The following is a 20,210-nucleotide window of genomic DNA, read 5'->3' on the forward strand; positions in this document are numbered from 1 at the left end:
CTCTGATCATATTGTCTGCAAACATATTTAGTTATAATGCTTTACCAGCTGGTCACATAGGTTAGCCTCTTCTCCCCAAATAGAAATTGATTTAATGAGCACTGGATATAAAACTGCAACCCCCATGGGGCTCGTGGGCGGCACAGCTAAGTGTCTGACTTGTTTTCCACTGAGGTCATGATCTCATGATGGTGGGATCAATCGCCCCTTTGGGCTCCACACTGCCATGGAGTCGGCTTGATACTCTCTCCTTTTCCCTCTCCTTCCTCCTCTGCCCCCACTCGGCACACTCTCTCTTTAAAATAAATAAATAAAATCTTAAAACAAAAAAAAAAAACACCAAAAGCCAAAAATGAAACAAACTGCAATCCCCACAATGCCATTGTCTACCTCTCTCAATGTTCCCAACAAAGAATACATGACAAATCTAAATATCTTATAAATCCCTGTATATCATCCATTTATGCATAATTCCCTTCATCTCTTGATCTAGCAACCGTAACAGAAGAATATCCCCTAACATAGGAAACTTGGTTCTTAGTGAATTCATCGTCTTCTTTATTGTATATAATTATAAATGGTTCACACATTTACTTTGGAAGATTGCTCAAATTCAAATTGATGAGAGTAACCACCTGTGTTTTCCTTGTTTGTGAAAACCAGAAGAGCATTCTCCCTTCCACAGGTCTCTAGTGCTATTGTTATTCCCTGTGATTCTGCAAAAATTACTGCTAGTAGTTCTACACCAGCATCTGCCAGTTCCCTCAGAACTCTAGGGTGTCACTTGTCTAGCCTAGAGGCTAGATGCAATTTAAAGCTACCAGGTATTTTTATTATTGTAACAATTGGGCTTCAATACCCTTAACCATATTTGTTATACCTCATCTAGTTTAAAGATCATTCACGTTGACTGAGAAGACAAAAGCAAAACAGGAGCTGAATGACTCTGCAATTATGTTCCTTGTCATTTGATCTCTCACCATCTGGCCTAAGCAGTTGGGCTTATCCCATTGTTGTTGTTGTTGCAGCATTGTTGTTGTTGTTCTTCTTCTGCTGCTGCTGCTTCTAAATAGGTGTTTATTAAAACTTATTTACACAATAGGGATGTTCTAGACTTTGGGACTATGCTCAAAGATGGACTAAACATCTAATTCTCCATATCACACAGAAAAAGTTGGAAATTTTCAAAGATAAATGTGGACAAGTAAGAGTGGAGTCTGATGCAGTTATGAAGGTTGGCTCAATTTTCTTCTGGTGTGACACTTCTTGCCTCTGGAAGACAGAAAGCTAAAACAAAAATTTCTCTAATTTGTTTTCATCTGGGATCCAAGTTTCATTCAAGTTCTACATCAGATATAATCACATGACCCTTGAAATTTGAACTGAGATAAATGAGATATTGGGTATTTTAATCAATGTGGATTACAGCAAGGGGTGTCTGCATGATTCTGGTGCCAAACTGTCTTCAAACTGTCCTGATTTAGCAAAAATGCCTTCTTGATAGCAGAAAAGGTGGCAGGATGTGGGACCTTGCAGCGATGGTGGCAGGTTTCTGATTTTATGCTTGAGGTTTCCTAATTGGAACATAGTGATGCTGTTCCAGAACAAGTAACTGTAGCTAGTTTAGCATCTCAGACTGAGGCAGTCCTATATTTATATATGTAATAAGGGATGATATCCTGATTGACAATCAGCTTTTTTTACGATTTTATTTATTTATTCATGAGAGACACAGAGAAAGAGGCAGAGACATAGGCAGAGGGAGAAGCAGGCTCCCCGCAGGGAGCCTGATGCTGGACTCAATCCCAAAACCCCAGTCATGCCCTGAGCCAAAGGCAGACACTCAACCACTGAGCCACTCAGGTGTCCCACAAGCAGCTTCTTAGACATTGCAGGAGAAGCAGCTCCTTTGGCAGTCTGGTTCTGTAGTACAGACTTAAGAATACATTCTGGAATCATCCTACAGATTTTTATTCAATCATCTTAAAAATTCTATAAGCCATCTGACATGCTGTAATAAATCCTTTTATTCAAACTGTCTAGAGTGCAATCTGTTCTCTGTTCTCTGCATCAGAATTGTGACCAATATGAAACCCCAAAGAGTATATGCAGAACAAAAAAAGAATGATTTTAAAGGCTATTATATTTCAAGTGAATCAAGTAATTGAGTTGAATAACAGTTGACCCTGATAATAGATCTCCAATTGTGCTTTCTCTCTCTTTTTACTGTTATTTTCTGCTCTGCTCTCTCTGTTCCTTGTCTGTTGTGTAGTAATTCAGAGAAAAGTAAGAGTAGACTGCACATTCAGCTGTAACATCTGTGAGGAAATATTCTTGTGAAATGCAATATATTTTTAATTTGCATCATTTGATTTCTCCTCAATACGGTGCAACAATCTTGATTCAAATTAAACTCATTTTCCATTTTATCCTCAAGTGTACATTCTTTTTTCTTTTGCTTAAAAAAAACCTTCACTAATAAACCTTCTGCCTCTTGCACCCACCAATCTTCTCCATATCTGTGACTTTGTGTTTTGTTTTTGTTGTTTTTTAAGATTCCATATACAGAAGAGACCATATGGTATTTGTCTCTATCTTATTTCACTTAGCATAATGCCCTCATCCATGTTTTTGCGATTGGCAAGATTTCATTCTTTTTAATGGCTAAATTATCTTTATCCATTTCTTTATCCATTCATCCATTATTAGACACTTAGGTTGCTTCCTTATCTTAGCTATTGTCAATGGTGGTACACTGAGGTGAGGATGCATATATCTTTTCAAAATAGGTCTTCATTTTCTTTGGATAAATATTCAGAAATGGAATTGATGGATCATATGGAAATTACATTCTTAATTTTTTGAGGAGCCTACATATTGTTTTCCATAGTGGTCATACCAATTTACATCCCCACCAACAATACTCAAAGGTTCCTTTTTCTCTACATCCTTGCCAATATTTGTTATTTCTTGTCTTTTTCATAATAATCATTCTAACAGTTGTGGCTTGATATCTTATTATGGTTTTGATTTGCATTTCCCTGTTGACTAATGATGCTGAACATCTCAGATACCTGTTGCCCATCAGTATGTCTTCTTTGGAAAAATACCTATTCAAATCTTATGCCCATTTTTTAAATGAATTATTAGTTCTTTTGCTATTGAGTTGTATGAGTTCTTTATAGAACTTGGATATTAGCCCCTTATCAGATATATGATTTGTGATTATTTTCTCCCATTCTGACTTATAATTTTGTTGATGGTCTCATTTGCTATGCAGAAGCTTTCTGGTTTGATGTATTCCCACTTATCTTTGCTTTTGTTGCTTTTGCTTTTGGTGTGTCAGATGCAAAAAATCATCATCAAAATCTACGTCAAAGAGCTTACCACCCATGTTTTCTTCTAGCGGTTTTATGGTTTCAAGTTTTACCTTCACGTCTTAAATCCATTTGAAGTTGATTTTTATGTATGGTGTAAGATAGCGGTCCAACTTTACATTTATTGTCCAATTTTCCCAACACCATTTTTTTTAAGATTTATTTATTTATTTATTCATGATAGATGTAGAGAGAGAAAGAGAGAGGCAGAAACACAGGAGGAAGGAGACGCAGGCTCCATGCCAGGAGCCCAACGCAGGACTCGATCCCGGGACTCCAGGATCACGCCCCAGGCCAAAGGCAGGCGCCAAACCGCTGGGCCACCCAGGGATCCCCTCCCAACACCATTTATTGAAGAGACTGCTCTTTCCCCATTGTATATTATCAGCTCCTTTGTCATAAATTAATTCACCATATATGTGTAGAATTACTAGGGGGCTCTCCATTCTGTTCCATTGATCTTCTTTTTTTTAAGATTTTATTTATTTATTTGAGCAAGCAGGGAGAGGAGTAGAGGGAGATGGACAAGCACACTTGTGCTGAGTGGGGAGCCCAGTTCAGGGCTTGATCTCATGACCCTGAGATCATGACCTGAGCCAAAATCAAGAGTTGGACACTTAGCTGACTAAGCCACCCAAGCACCCTTATGTGTCTGTTTTGATGTCAATATCATGCTGTTTTAATTACTATAGCTCTGTAATATAGCTTGAAGTCAGAAAGCCTGCTGCCTCCACTTTATTCCTCTTTCTCAAGACTACTTTGGCTATCTGGGGTCTTTTGTGGTTCCATACAAATTTTAGGGATGTTGGTTCTATTTCTATGAAAATACCATTGAATCTTTTTTTTTAATTTTTTATTTATTTATGATAGTCACAGAGAGAGAGAGAGAGAGAGGCAGAGACACAGGCAGAGGGAGAAGCAGGCTCCATGCACTGGGAGCCCAACATGGGATTCGATCCCGGGTCTCCAGGATCGCGCCCTGGGCCAAAGGCAGGCGCTAAACCGCTGCGCCACTCAGGGATCCCAAATACCATTGAATCTTGATGTGGATTTCACTGAATCTGTAAATTGCTTTGGGTAGTGTGGGTATTTTAACAATATTGATTCTTCTAACCCATGAGCACATAGTTATCTTTCATTTATTTGTATCTTCAACTTTTCATTAATGTCTTCTAGTTTTTAATATATAGGTTATTCATCTCCTTGGTTAAATTTATTCCTAGGTATTTTATTCTTTCTTATGCAATTTTAAATAAGGGTGCTTTCTTAATTTCTCTAATAGTTTATTATTAGTGTATAAAAACAAACTTTTTTGTGTATTGATTTTGTATCCTACAACTTTACTGAATTTTTTTACTAGTTCTAACAGTTCTTAGATGTAATCTTTTGAGCTTTTTATGTGTAATATTGTGTTATCTACAAATAGTGATTGTTTTCATTCTTCCTTTCCAATGTGGATGGCTTTTTATTTATTTCTCTGTCAATTGCTCTGACTAGGACTGTCAATACTATGTTGAATAAAAGTGGCAAGAGTGGACATTCTTGTCCTGTTCTTATATTAGAGGAAAAATTTTCAGTTTTTACCACTGAATATGATTTTAGTTGTGGGCTTGCCAAATACGGCCTTTAATATGTAGATGTACATTCCCTCTATATTCACTTTGTTGAGAGTTTTTATCATAAATGGATGCTGAATCTTGTCAAATCTTTTTTTCTTCATCTATATAAATATCATGTGATTTTAATCTTTCATTTTGTAGATTATGAACCATCCTTACATCCTTAGGACAAATCCCATTTAATAATAAAGTGTGATCCTTTCAATGTTATTATTAAATTTTGTTTGACAATATTTCATTAGTAATTTTTCCATCTATGTTCACTAGGGGAATTGGCCTCTGGTTTTCTTTTTTTGTGACATCTTCTCTGATTTTGGTGTTAGGGTAATGCTGGCCTTTAATGTTTTGAAGAGACCTCTCTCTTCTATTTTTTGGAGGAATTTGAGAAGATTTTGTATTCATTCTTCTTTGAATGTTTGTAGAACTCATTAGTGAACTATCTGGTCTGGACTTGTTTCTTGGGACATTTTTGATTACTGACTCAATCTCCTTTCTAGTACTTGACTTGTTTTGATTTTCTATGTCATCATGATTAGTCTTGGGAGGTTATATGCTTTTAGGAATTTATACATTTCTTCTAGGTTCTCCAGTTTGCTGGTGTATAATTGTTCATAGTGGTCTTCTATGATCCTTTGTATTTCTGTTGTATCAACTATACCATTTCCTTTTTCACTTCTGATTTTATTTCTTTGAATCTTCTCTCTTTTCTTCTTAGCAAATCTAGCTAAAAGTTTACCAATTTTATCTTTTAAAAAACCCAGGTCTTACTTTCATTGATTTTTTTTCCCTTTTGTCTTTTTGTCTTATTGCATTTCTTTCTGCTCTAATCTCTTCATTTCCTTCCTTCTGCTAACTCTGGGCTTCATTTGTTGTTCTTGTCCTTGTTCCTTGAGGTGTACAGTTGGGTTGTTTATTTGAGACTTTTCATGATTCTTGAGGTAGGTATTTATCACTATGAACTTCCTTCTTACAATAGCCTTTGCTATCAAATAAATATTGGAGTGTTATATTCCCATTTTCATTTGCCTCAGTGTCTTTTTGCATTTCTTTTTATCTCTTTTGTGACCCATTATTTGCTTAGTAGTGTGTTATTTAATCTCCACATATTTGTAGATTTTTCAGTTGTCTTTGTGTTATTAATTTCCAGTTTCATACCATTGTGGTCAGAAAAGATACCTGATATGATTTTAACCCTCTTACATTTATTAAGATTTGTTTTGTGGACTAATATATGATCTCCCTTGAAAAATGCTCCATGTGCATTTGAGAAGAATATTAATTCTGCTGTTTTGGGATGGAATGTTCTGTAAATACTTTTTTTTTTTTTTTTTTTTTTTTTTTAAAGTAAGCACTGGCTCAGTGTGGAGCCCAATAGCAGGTTTGAACTCAAGTTCAAGTTGAGCCACCCAGGCGCCCTTATGAAGTCTATTCTAACGTGTCATTTAAGGCTGATGTTTCCTTATTGATTTTCTGTCTGAATGATCTACCCACTGTTATAAGTTATTCTTCTTTGATATGAAAATGGGGTTTTATGGCTTGTGTTGTAAAAAGGAATTGAAAACTACTATGAGTATACCAAATTATACCAAAAAGCACAGATAATGCTTCAGGGGATATATGAGAATATTATTAATTGCTAGATCAAATGTACAAAGAATGAAGAGACAGGAATAAGGCAAGAAGACAAAATATTCATCTGGAATAATTAAAAGATCAATGGTGACATAATTATAAAACAGAAAACTAATGTTCTAACTATAGCATTCTTTCTCCTTCAATTAATAATAATTTAGTGTGATGTACTATATAAAATAGTTTTATAATGTCAGTTTCAGTTCTTTTTTGAAACCACAATGAAAGACAGAGAGATGATTTGCCACAAAAGCAATGCAATGACAACAAGAGCCATGAATAGCCATCCAAAACCATAAGAGCTGTAAAAATCCTCCTAAACCTTTATCCATCTGCTCTCCCTAACAAACATGCTCAAAAGGTTAAGAAGGTAATAGTTTGTATCTCCCTTGTCATTTAATTTCTTTGGAAGTCTGAGTGTTCATGAACTTTCAAATCCACCTGGCACTACCACAATTTTTGTTTGGATACTGGCTACAAATAATACACTATTAATGTGAGAGGTTCTCCCACAGAAAGCTGTCAACACAATTCACTGCTCACTAGCATCTCTAAATATTAAATAAAAACAACACTTAAGGGGTGCCAGGCGGCTCAGTTTGTTAAACATCTGCCTTCAGCTCAGGTCACGATCCTAGAGTCCTGGGATCAAGGCCTTCAATGAGGTTCCTGCTCAGCTTGGAATCTGCTTCTCCCCTTGTTGTTCCACCTGCTTATGCTCTCTGTCAAATAAATAAATAAATCTTTTTAAAAATACCAATATTTAGAAAATGAAAGAAAGAAAAACTAGTTCCACTTAACCACCTAGACAATAAAGCAGTATGAAGCAGATACTGCCAGTTAGCATTCAGGATACTATACATTGGTTATTCACTCTGCACACTTCCAAAGACAGTGGGAAACACACTAAAAATTCCAATACCATAAATATCTCTTTAAAATTATGGTTCATCATCCTTCTATTTGTACTAAAAATAGTCACAAGCTTATTTCTATGATTTATATTTAAATTAACAAAGAAGTATGCCATTGGGTAACAGGCCACCTAGAGCAATACCTTCCTAAATTCTTAAGATCAATGAAGTAGGAGATGGAAGAAAATAAATTATCTTATTAGACACAGAGATTGTTAAGATATTGGAAAGTTAAGAAATAGGAAATGTAATAACTCCTATGGACAGGAAATAGGAAAGATGAAGATGTTCATTTTTAGTAACTTTGATTTAGAGTCAGCCAATATTGTTGAGAGGACTGTATGCCAGTCATTCTGCTATGCAGTTTCACCACAGTGTCTATTTAGCTTCAAAGATTATCCTGTCAGGTAGGAAGGATTACTCTCACTTTACAGAATAAGGAAACAAAGGGTATTAAGCAATCTGCCCAAATCCACAAAACTGTTAAGTGAGAGAGGGCACATGATAAACAGTGATTCCCTTTGCAGGGTGAGACTGGATGGCAAAAGCAGAGGACAAAGTATGAGTGGTGGCCATATTCCATGCTGCATCACCAACCCACCAATCTGTAGCAAATATTTGCCAAGGTATATCCTATTAACTTCCAATTAAAATTGCATCTGTTTTTAGTGTATTGACATATTGATCACAATTATATAGCATATGCATATACCACTATGATTCAGAAGGATAAAACTATTCCTTAATAATTCTCATAAGCTCTCAGAGTTATTTATCCACACTACCATCTTAATATCACATTTGAAGATCACTTTCCAACAGGATAAAAAAGAAATCAAACTTTATTACAAATAAGATAAAATGAGGAAAAATGTTATTAGAATGTATCTTAAAAAGCCATGATATAGATTTGAATTTGGTGGATTAATGGGTCATTTTAAAGGGACAATGGCTAAAGATAAAGAACAAACTATCATTTACATAATATTTCATCAGTACCTGGAGATACAGAGATCAATATAATAATTAATGACCACAGTTGGGATCCTTTTCATATCACTAATCATTAAGATATAAGAGTGCCGATGTAATTGAGAATATAAGCCAAACTTCATCGTAGAGCAAAGGAAAATACACTAGAAGTGATTTTGTTTAGCTCATGTATAAAAACTGTTTTCAGCAGGCAGTAATGACAGAAATCTAAGTAAATTTCCTAGCAACTACATACACAGAGTGATAGATAAAAAGAGAACATTTTATTTTTCCCCTTATTTTCTATATCATTTTCATATTCTCCTTCAGTTAATTGAACACTTACTTAAACCATATATGTCATATATCATATATGTCCTAATGAAAAGCTAAAATCCTAAAGAAAGAGTTTTTACTGTCACCATATCTACTGTGAAATCATACTAATACAAATAGGAACCTTGATTTTTTTTTTAATTCCATAGAATAAACTGGTAAATTAGTTGATGTCATAAGAAAATTATTTAACTATCTAGTGTTCAAAATAAAATAAAAATATACTAATAAAGTTACATTTTAAAATGGCATATCTACCTAAAGTACAAGAAAGTGATTTTCCACTTTGATTTAATGTAATAATTACGATTTTATTACTGTAACACTTAAGAAACAAAAGTATAACTATTATCATATGATCCATACCAGAATCCAGTTAAGTAAATCATTTTTTTTTGTTTTTTTCAGTTAAGTAAATCATTGACCAAGTTACAAATTCTTACAAAATTTCAGAGGTACCCAACTGTCAAAAATAAATTCAGTCTTGGCGTGCCTGAGTGGCACAGTCAGTTAAGAGTCTGGCTCTTAGTTTGGGTTCAGATCATGATCTCAGGGTCCTGAGATTGAGGCCCCCACTTTGGGCTCTGCACTCAGTGTGGAGATGGGTTGGGTTTCTTTTTCCCTCTCCCTCTCCTCCTTCCCCCTGTGCTCTCTCTCTCACTTCTCTCTCTCTCTCAAATAAATAAATAAATCTTAAATTCAGTCTTAAAAGCAATAAAAAATAATGTTGGAAAGAAAGGCTGGATCACTGAAGCATAGTTGCCATTTATTTCTTAAACGTTAAGGATCAAAGAGGGAATTGTCTTTCGCTCCTCTACTTCACTGAAATAAAACTTTGGTTTACAGTGAATAAACTGTGTAAGAAATCAATTGAATGACTTTTGTTAAGATACTATTGGGTAGAAGGTACTGTGCTAAGTGGTCCAGAAACAAAGATGAATAATAGCTGTATTCGTTTGTTAGGGCTGCCAAAACACAGTACTCCAGACTGGTGTGGCTTGAACAACAGAACTTTATTTTCCCACAGTTCTGGAGGCTAGAAGCTTCAGATCAAGGTAATGACAGGGTCTGTTTCTTCCTGAAGCCTGTCTTCGTGGTTTGCAGAGAGCTGTCTTCTCCCTATATCTTCACATGTTCTCCCTCTGTACATGTGTGTCCTACTTTCCTTTTTTTAATAAGGATACCAGTCATATTGGATTAGGGCTTATTCTTATGACTTCATTTTAACTTAATTACTCCTTTAATAATTCTATTTCCATATGCAGTCACATTCTGACATACTGAGACTTATGGCCTCAACATAAACACTCGGAGAGGGACACAGTTCACCTAATAACAAAAGTCCTCCAGGACGTTTAAATAATAGAGAATAGAGCAGCCCCAGTGGCTCAGCAGTTTAGCGCTGCCTTCAGCCCAGGGCGGCATCATGGAGACCCGGGATCGAGTCCCGCATCGGGCTTCCTGCATGGAGCTTGCTTCTCCTTCTGCCAGTGTCTCTGCCTATTTCTCTCTCTCTCTCTCTCTCTCTCGAATAAATAAATAAAATCTTTTAAAAAAATAATTAATAAATAAATAATAGAGAACAAAAATATATAAAAGTAACCACAATAGAAGTCAGAAAATGATAAAGGTCTTAGTATAAATTCAAAATTATTAAAGAGCATAAAAAAATTTAAAGGAAAAAGAAAGGTTTAAAGATGAAGTGGTTTTCTGAGGATAGGATTTTAAGCAGATTGAGATGAATATGGTAAAAAGGGCAGAAAAAGGCATGATTGGAACAAATGCTGTGTAGGGCTAATTTATCTTTTAATAATTAAATCTTACTCTGATTGACACAGGATATTATGCATTTAAGATGATAAAGGTCATTTGGTTGTTGATAGCACAGCAGCAATACAAAATCATATTTTCTTCAGTTTTCTATGTAAAATACATCGCAGGCCAAGAACAAGACAAATCACACAATTTTCCACCATCTTCCAACATATCATTTGCACTTGTACTTCCAACATATCATTTGCATTCTTTTTCAAAAGAAATAGAATAGGAAGGGAATTAGAATTGTACCAATCATAAACCAGAAGATACGGATAATAAAAGTCCAATAGCGATTGGATTATCTTTGTAAGAAATCTATATATCAAAAAACTATGCCTATAGCTTTTTGTTCTGAGGGTCATCCTAAACTTATGTGATACAACAATATTTTGAATTCTTTCCTGTAATAAACTGTCACTATCTGATTTTTTTAAAAAGTAGATTTATGATATTTTATTACCAGTGAGTGCCACCTATGCTTAGCTGCTCACCACATTATTCTTAGTCCTGTTTGCTAAATAAATCATATTTCTGACAACATCTTTTCAATTTTAATTGATTTTATTTAAAAAGCAGAAGAGAATAGTAAAGAGCCTACACAAAATACTCTTTTGTATTTCCAGAGGGGAAAAAAGTACCAAACTTTCAGCAGAATCACAGTAAATGTGTGCTTCTTTATAACTTCTTACATATGTCACTAGCAGATAAATTGAATTTTTACTTACTACTTAAAATTCTGACAATTCAATAGTGCTCAGCCAGATAACATTTAAAATGTGGCAATAACAAGATTTTTATTTTGTTCACAGGTATTTTTCCAAAGGCACCTTAAAGTTTTCTCCTCTACTGTCAAGGCAATCATTTAGATACGAGTCATAAAATGTTTGAAATACATATAAATCCCACATTTCATATCATTTGTTAGTGCCTAATTAAGCAGAAAAAAATCTAAGTTTAGTGAATTATAAGATCAAAATTAGGTTTTACATTAGGAAATAAAGATCTTGGCACACAAACCTTTAGCACTAGAGGAAATGAGCTTAATCTTTTACCTTGGTGAAAGGTGGACAGTGATCAGTCTGGGCAATTACACAGCTAGGCAAAGCCTTGATTTGGAAACAGCATTATTATACCAACAAGAAAATCACTTTGCATAGCTCTGCTTAATATTTGCAGTCGCCTAGAATAGTTGTATTATATATACACTGGCTTCTCCCTTAAAGCCTGTGTTAGGGAGGTCCTGAAATGTAAAAAGTAAATCTACCCTCAACTACTTGAAGGTTACTCCTGTAGATATAAAATAAGAATTTATTAAGTAAAACAGATTTAATTAAACAAATGATTATTAAGTATCTGCAGTATACCAAACATCATGTAAAACACCGCAATGAGGTAAAACCTAACAATCAGCACACATCCACTGTGTTTGGTTGCTTCTCTTTCTTTGACTTCATCTTTACTAATCTGATGTTTTGAGTGTTTTTTAACTGTTCTGTTTTTTTTCACATTTCAATTCTCCTCCCAGAATCTCACTAACTTCTGATAAGAGAGGAAAAAAGTCTCATATTCCTGTTCAAACCATTTAGTCTAGGTCAAAGGGATATTAATTTTGCTTTATCATGATCTACAAAATTGTTCAGCTGTGTCCTTATGGGCAACCGATGACTTAGAGAGGAAAAGATTTGAGCTTTTGTTAATTGACTCAAAAGTTGAATGAGTAACAAATCAAAATTTAGCCTTAAGAGTTAGGTATATCTTTCTCCCTGATTCAAGAAAGTTCCAGATGGAAAACGCAGAATTATGGTCTAAACATGACCTCCATATTTTGACATTGAAAAAAAAATAGGCAAAAACTAATTTGAGAGGAAAGATAATTTTTAATAGTGGATAATAGGCTTTTCTGAAAAAGAGGTGCTTTTATGTACCATTTATATTGGAGAGTAGCTAAAAGTAACATCAATATTATTTATGGTCCTAGAGAACTTGAACAATTCAGGAATTCTTTGTGACAGGCTTCTATATATTAAACATCATTATAGCACCCAAATTCTTTCTAGTTGGAAAAATAAATGAGAATATATCTATAAAACTCTTAGAATTCTTGGGATAAATGTTTCCACACATATTAAGGGTAGCATTTCTAAAATAAAAAAAAATAATAAAAAAAAAAAGATTACAAAAGTCATGCACCAAAGTAAACACACACACTCTATGGAACAGCTATTAGAACTATATAAATATTGATGCAGAAAAAAATTATAAATTTTTTAATTGTGAGAGTGTAACTATATTCATGCTTTAATAAAGTACTTTTAATACAAGCACCACACTTTTTTGTTGTTGTTGTTAATGATAGAACAGACCTATATAGAACTGATCTATAATATAGAATAAGTCTCCACTGTTCTCTATCTGGTTTTTATACTTTGAATATGATGTTACCTTAAAATGTACTGATCATAAACAATGTATATAGTTTTAAATAACTACATTTTATAACTCAGTTCACAAAGAAAATGTCAAGAGTGAATATCTCTGTTTTTATAAAATTTCCCATGTAGTTAGGTGAAGAGGATTTAAATGTAGGAAACAAAGTACATAAATCACCATCAAAATGGTGGATGCAAACTTGCAAGAAGATATTAAATGACGCCATGGAAATTTAAATGTTGCTATAATATATTGAATTATTGAGATACACAAAACACCAATTTTTCATTCCTCTCATGACCATTTCTCACATATACTATTTGAACTTTATAAACAAACAAAAACCCACATCTGAAATGTCCTAAAATAGACTACATTGAAAAGGCAGCTGGTCTGGATGGCACTGGATATTTTAAAATCAATATATTAAAATTAGTGTTAGGTTTTTGGCAGTTTCAAGTATATCTTTTTTCTGGCTTAGATTTTTTAATAGTCATATTCTAAAATTATCATTCAACAAGTACTTGTGTTATGAAAACCTGAAATTTCAAACCAGCTGATTCCCTCCAAGAAAATCTATGGTGTAGGAAGAAAATAAGCACATATAAAATTATAAGTGGATGTTTAAATGATTAAGTCATTTGTAGATTCTTGTTAATTATACCTTTTAAAAATTGTTATAGAAAACAGATTGAAAATTGATTGCTATAATCTATAATTATTACAGAGATGATTAAAATAATATAGTAAACATGGATTTTGCTTTGAATATTCTTCTAATTAAACTCCATAGGTCCTTATAACAAGCTATTAAATGCTAACATATGAAACAGTAATCACAAAATAAAGTAAAAAATTTTAGATGATTAGGTTTCGAAGACCAACTGTCACACAATTCCTTTGCTGAGAGAAAGACAGCCTTGGTGTCTTTCCCAACAGAAACTATTTTACCACATTATAATTGAGGGCTTGTTTCTTCCACTAGCCTATAGATCCCTTATAAATAAGTCCAATATGTCTTACTCATCATTGTTATCTCTAAGGTAAATAGAAGTTGTCAATAAATTTTTGTTGTTAAACACAATAAATGATTAACTTGTCAATACCAAAGTGCATGTTGGGTGCTTGCTTCAAAGACATTCATCCTCCATTACTTACTATCACAATTGCCATAAAGATGGTAGCACAGAATATCACTTAAATCATGCTGTCAAGATGCTATGGGATAGCTTTGAGCTTTAGTTTTGAGTTTTCATATGCCCAAAATAAGAAGTTTCTATTCCTTAAAACCGGTTCTGGTTATTTTGATGCCTTAGATCCAATCCAAAAGAAGGAAAATGTCTCTCATGCAGATCTGCTTATCAAGAGGCAAGAGCTTTCATCAAAATCCTTAGTAAAGGGAAATTTATAAAATTCTAGGAAAGGTTATACACGGGTCTTCAATTTTACATGTAATAACAAGTACGACAAAAGTTAAAGTTTCGTAAAGCTTCATGGTAAGGTTACATTGTTTATTATTCTATACACTCTAGACTTTTATGGATGCTTGAAATATTTCACAGTTTTTAAAAATCTGGCCATTATTTTGATACCCTCACCCACAAAACAAGGTGAAAAAAATGGTATAATTTCTCACAAAATATCCCATCAGAATCTGACCCTGAGTGATAAAGGTTTAGGTTAACCTTCACAAAGTATTTTCTTAAACTGTATTACTGAGATTCACAATAAAGTTTAAGAACACTGGATGATCTCCATTATTTGGTGAGTTAGAGGTGTTGGATATGAGTTGCCTGGGGAAATCACTGTTACCCCAGGCACACAATCAAACATGTCGCTTGTCTTTGCACCTTGACATTTATTTCTCCTGTAACTTCTTTATCATAAAGTTTTAAGAAATGTAGAACACATAATAAAATACAAAAAATAATCTATGTATTTCCATAATAATGGATGTTATTTTTTATGAGATTTTGTTCTGATATTACTTTTAAAGAATAAAACATTACAACCTAAGTCCCACATGTACTCTTTCTCAGTCTCATCCAACTCCTTCTCCAGAGTTAACCACTCTCATGTATTTGTTATGTGTGGTATTTATGGCACTCTATTGTTCACATTGCTCTAAAACTTGATAATTTACTCAATATGGCTTAAAAAAATCTGTTCCATTGACATATGAAACAAGTTTATTTTAACTACTATGTTTGCTGCTATTTATTCATTCTCCTACGGATAGATGTTTAAATTATTTCAAACTTTCACTATTTATTTATTTTTTAATTTTTATTTATTTATGATAGTCACAGAGAGAGAGAGAGAGGCGCAGAGACACAGGCAGAGGGAGAAGCAGGCTCCATGCACCGGAAGCCTGATGTGGGATTCGATCCCGGGTCTCCAGGATGGTGCCCTGGGCCAAAGGCAGGTGCCAAACCGCTGCGCCACCCAGGGATCCCAAACTTTCACTATTTAAAAAGACCCATAATGATCATACTTGTACAAATTTTCTTTATGAATAAGTGTACAACTTTCTCCAATGTATATACCAAAAGATATTTGTGGCAAAATAGTCCAGGTACCACATAGTGCTACTTGTTCTTCAAACAGATTATAATAATTTATCTTCCCAGAAGCAGTATGTCAGAGTCCTCATTTTACTATATCTCATCAATATTTGGCATTTTTAATGTCTTGACATGTGATAGCTATATAACATAGTTTGCAAGATAATTCTTAAGTTATTTTGATAAACTATGTACTAACTATTGGGAGAATTTAACAAGGTAGCTCCTTTAAAGACTTTTAAATGACTTTAAAGAGGTTTATCTTTATAAACCTGTTTTATCTTTTGTCTATATACCTTTAATCTATATACCTGCTTCAAATTTTAGCAATGGCCTGCCAGTGATGCTAGTAATAATGTCTCTCTCTTAATGGGCCACTTACTATGACCTAATAACTTTTCAAAGCATTTAAAATATATCATTTTCTTAATTCTTCCAATGATGTGAAAATGTGAGTGATAAGACATATGTTGTCTTGTTTGTTACCTTGTTCTATCTCCAGGATTTAGAAGTCTCATCACCTACTAGGTGCTCAGTACACATTTATTAAATAAATATTAAATAAAATTTATTTATATAAATAAATATTAGTCAGTGCAGCATCCTCTAACAAAATAATACAGACTGGGTAGTTTATAAACAACAGATATTTATTTCTCACTGTTGTAGAGAGTGGGAGGTCCAAGATCGAGGCACCAGCAAGACTACATTCTGGTGAGAGCCCTCTTCCAGTTCACTCCAATGCCTTCTCTATATTCTCGATATTCTCACATACTGGAAGAGGCTAGGGATTTCTGTGGGGTCTCCTTTATAAGAACATTAATCCCTTTCACAAGGGCTTTATCCTCTTGACCCAAGTACTACTCGAAGGCTCTGCCTTCTAATACTTTCACGTAGGACACTAGGGTTTCAACATAGGAATTTGGGAGAACACAAACTTTCAGACCATAGCAAAATGATATAATTATGAACATTTTAGAGAAGGGCATTTAGTGAGTAGAAGTTATTTCTCTAAGATCATAAATTTGGTAGGAAATGACAAAATCATCAATCCTAAGCATACTTAACCCCCTCCAGACTCTTCTTTTATTTCCCATGGATTTTAGGGATATGGGATATAGTCCACTATCTTGATGCCTCATCTATAGGATTTCCTTTAGTGGTGAAATCTTAGTAGGAATTATATATGCTTTGTGAGAATGTAATTCTTAGCTGTATTTCTCAAATATACATAAATTGTTCACAGCACAAGCTCTGGAGCCACTCTGTAAGCACAGGTTTTTACTGTTCTGTTAAGATTCTCCAGGATGCTATTAAAGTCCCTAAAACTATGCCAACACAAACTTGCAAGCTCAGATACATGACTTCATGATTTCAGATCTTGTATTTAGAAGGAGGCATACTTTTTTTCATTTCTCCTACTTCTGGAGAAAATGTAGGTAAGAAGCATCTTGCTTTTCCTGCCTAAGACACCCTCATCTCTCGCTAGAGACTTTGGTTTTTTCAGAATGCTCAGGAGCATATCTTAGAATTACAAGTATGTGGGGGAGTATTGTATGTCAAGGAGAAACTTTTCTTCTAATCCCTCATCTAATCTATAAAATTTCCCACAGGATCCACAATATTAAGGATTTTTATTTATCCAAATTACACCTATTAAATGAATGTGCATACAGTTGAGACACTGCCCAGAAATAACTAAATACAAATGAAATGCTGGTAATATTCTGTTTTTGATTCTGTTTTTGCTGAAAGTTTCTGAAAGTTGCGTCTATTACAAATCATATGGTAACATGTGTGTGAACACATGTTCAGTGAGGAAATTTTAGAAAATTCTTTATTAAAGGTCTATTTTATCATTCAGAGTCTTTGTAAGTATATATCTAGGGCATCTTCAGAATTTAGGAAATATTAATTACCTTTATATACAAGTCTAAGATGCAAGCCCTTAATGCTATTTATTTCATCAGTAAGATTATTGATGTTTACTTCAGCTCTACCTTAAAGTTCTGATAAAAATTCTCAAATCTGATTTTGACAAAGTCAAAAGAGGACTCCTAATTATGGCTTTTCTAAAAATCGACTTCATAATGTTCAAACAATAGTCCTGCAGGATATCTATTGTTCATTCAAATGAGAGCATCTTAAAAGAACTTGCCTGTGAGTACATGGGATGATACATGATAAATTCCAGTTCACATGCCCAAACTATTCTTTAGTCATGAAAGTATAGGCAGTTATTCAAAACCTAAGTAGCAATTGAGCAATAATGGATTACTTCAGGAGAGTGTCTCTCATGAATAAATAAATAAAATCTTTTAAAAAAAAGTTTGTGAAAACAAAGAAATCTAAGAAAGGAGCAAATGCCACTGAGTGCCTAAGGTAGACAAATTTTGTCTCTAGTCAATAGCCATTTTCCCTTCTTTCTCTGCTCATGAGACTTCTGATTTTGCTGGCAGAGTAAGTAATTAGTCAGAAAGGTTGAATTATGACCAGTCTAAGCCCAGTAATCTGCTAGAATCTGTTATATCAACTCTCAAGAGTTGTTTTTATGCATCTCTTCAGTGACATCAATTGGTAGCTTAAAACCTGCCAATATGGCAGTATTTATGGCACAGAAATCGGGAAGTGCTACAAATTAGGAATACCATTTCCTCTGGCCCCTAGTCAGTTATTAACCATTTACCACCTTTCTAAGCCCATCATGGAAATCCCAATTCCTTTTGTCAGCAGTTGGTGCAGGGGTAGGTACAGGAACAAGTTTTGACCTAAGACACATAAAAAAAAGTCTGATGGAAGCCACCCAGTAAAGATTTCCTCCTGATAAAGTCAACAAGCTACCTTGCCTTCCTGCTTTAGGTAGCATTATACAATGCTTTGAGATGTAGTGCTCTGAGATACAACCTTGAAGGAAGGTCAGTAGAATCCAGAGATGTCAACATAGGTCATTAATAACCGTAGACCACTACCAACTAGAGCATCCAAAGGGCAGGAAAGTAGGAACAATTCGCCCTGAGTATAGAAAATAATGAAGTACATTGTCTGTAGAGAATTTTAAAACAATAATGAAACACATTAAATATTAATCCACTTTTTAATTATTATTCTGTATTGACAACTCTAAACAATGTTAGTTATAAAATTCTATTACTCCCATATCTTGACTATTCCTATCCAAGCCCTTTGTATGTTTGGGCTAGTCAGTCTAGAATCAACTATCTTAAACATCTAGTTACTTGGGGTAATTAAAGATTTTTGTTATTTAGAAAACTTCCATATGAGTTTTCTGTTATGTGTAGGCAAAACACGCTGAAGTGCTAAAGCAGTTCACAGAAAGTAGCAGACTCAGAATGTTGGTAGGTCAGGTTAATCGAGCACTGAAAAGAAAAAGCATGAGCTACTTCTCTAAGGACCTACAGACCTGCTCAGATCTCAGGCTTCCCACAGCTCCAATCATGCAAGGACAGGCCAATTACAGTTCCCATTCTTGTGTGTCCAGGAGCTTCTCCCTACTGTGTCATTAGTATACCTATAATAAACTGCCTTTACATAGAGTAGTGTGAGAAGGTTTCTTCGTTTTGTAACCAAAAGAACTAATTAAAAACAGAATCTAGCATTTAATAAATAAATGAAAGATTGCCCCAATATAAGATTTTGCTTGGATACACATGGCACAAAATCTATACTAAGAAGGCCGCAAACAGACAAAACTATGCTTAACATAGCATTGTTAATAATGATTAAAATTGTAATTTATCTAATTGCTAATGAAAGAAGAACAGATTTTTTTGATAAGTGTATAAGGATGTGGGAAAATTCAGCCAAATATTATTATATACCTCATGACACAATTATTTAAAACCATAAATATGCTTAAACACATAAATAATATGTATTAAATATATATATATATACACACACACTTGGATGGAAAAAAATCAGATATCCATGGTTGTTATTTATGAATAGTGGGATCAAGGTATATTAATATTTTCATCCATACATTTTCTATTATTTTCAAAGTTTTCAGCTCTACAAAAATAAAACAATTTTAAAATAATTATCACACATTTTCTTTTCATTGATGTATCGAGAAAATACATCAGGTTTCCAGAACTATTGTTCAAGAAGAGAATACTACACGCAAGAAAGTAATGAAATCCACAGATTAGACAAAGTATATCAGAAAACTTTTAAAAGATAAAATGACATTAAAAATTCATGAGAATATGCATTTTATAAAAAATTTAATCACAACTAACATCTTTCAAAATAAAGGAAAAATGTATTTTTTTTTTATTTGAATAATCTCTGCACCTAAACAAGGGGCTCAAACTCAGAACCCTGAGATCAAAAGTCACAGGCTTTTCTCACTGAGCCAGCCAGGTGCCCAAAAATGTAATTTATTTTAAAGAGAGGCTTAATTTCCCCCCCTCCCCCCTCGAGAGGCTTAATTTTTAAGAAAATAAAAAGGATGAAGAAGTATTTAGTTCTTTGCTGTTATAAAATATAATCAAAAACTTGAGTTTTGCTTCTGAGACTATGGCT

The 20,210-nt window shown here is 33.9% G+C and overlaps 1 protein-coding gene across 6 annotated transcripts in view; it reads right to left on the reverse strand.

Moving 5' to 3' along the window:
• Positions 1 to 20,210, reverse strand: part of CTNNA3 (catenin alpha 3) — a 1,688,099-nt gene that overhangs the window by 538,730 nt on the left and 1,129,159 nt on the right. Inside the window, exon 12 of one of the 6 annotated variants that reach the window (XM_077894693.1) lies at positions 4,238 to 7,350. The exons of 4 other annotated variants lie outside the window; for them this stretch is intronic. In XM_077894693.1, coding sequence (XP_077750819.1) covers positions 7,286 to 7,350 — 65 coding nt within the window. In that variant the 3' untranslated portion in view covers positions 4,238 to 7,285. Of the gene's footprint in view, positions 1 to 4,237; positions 7,351 to 13,966; positions 18,675 to 20,210 lie in introns of those variants that run through there. One more of the 6 variants, XM_077894694.1, reaches the window with a different exon arrangement.

This window comes from Canis aureus, chromosome 4 (genome assembly GCF_053574225.1).
Source record: "Canis aureus isolate CA01 chromosome 4, VMU_Caureus_v.1.0, whole genome shotgun sequence".
NCBI lineage: Eukaryota > Metazoa > Chordata > Mammalia > Carnivora > Canidae > Canis > Canis aureus.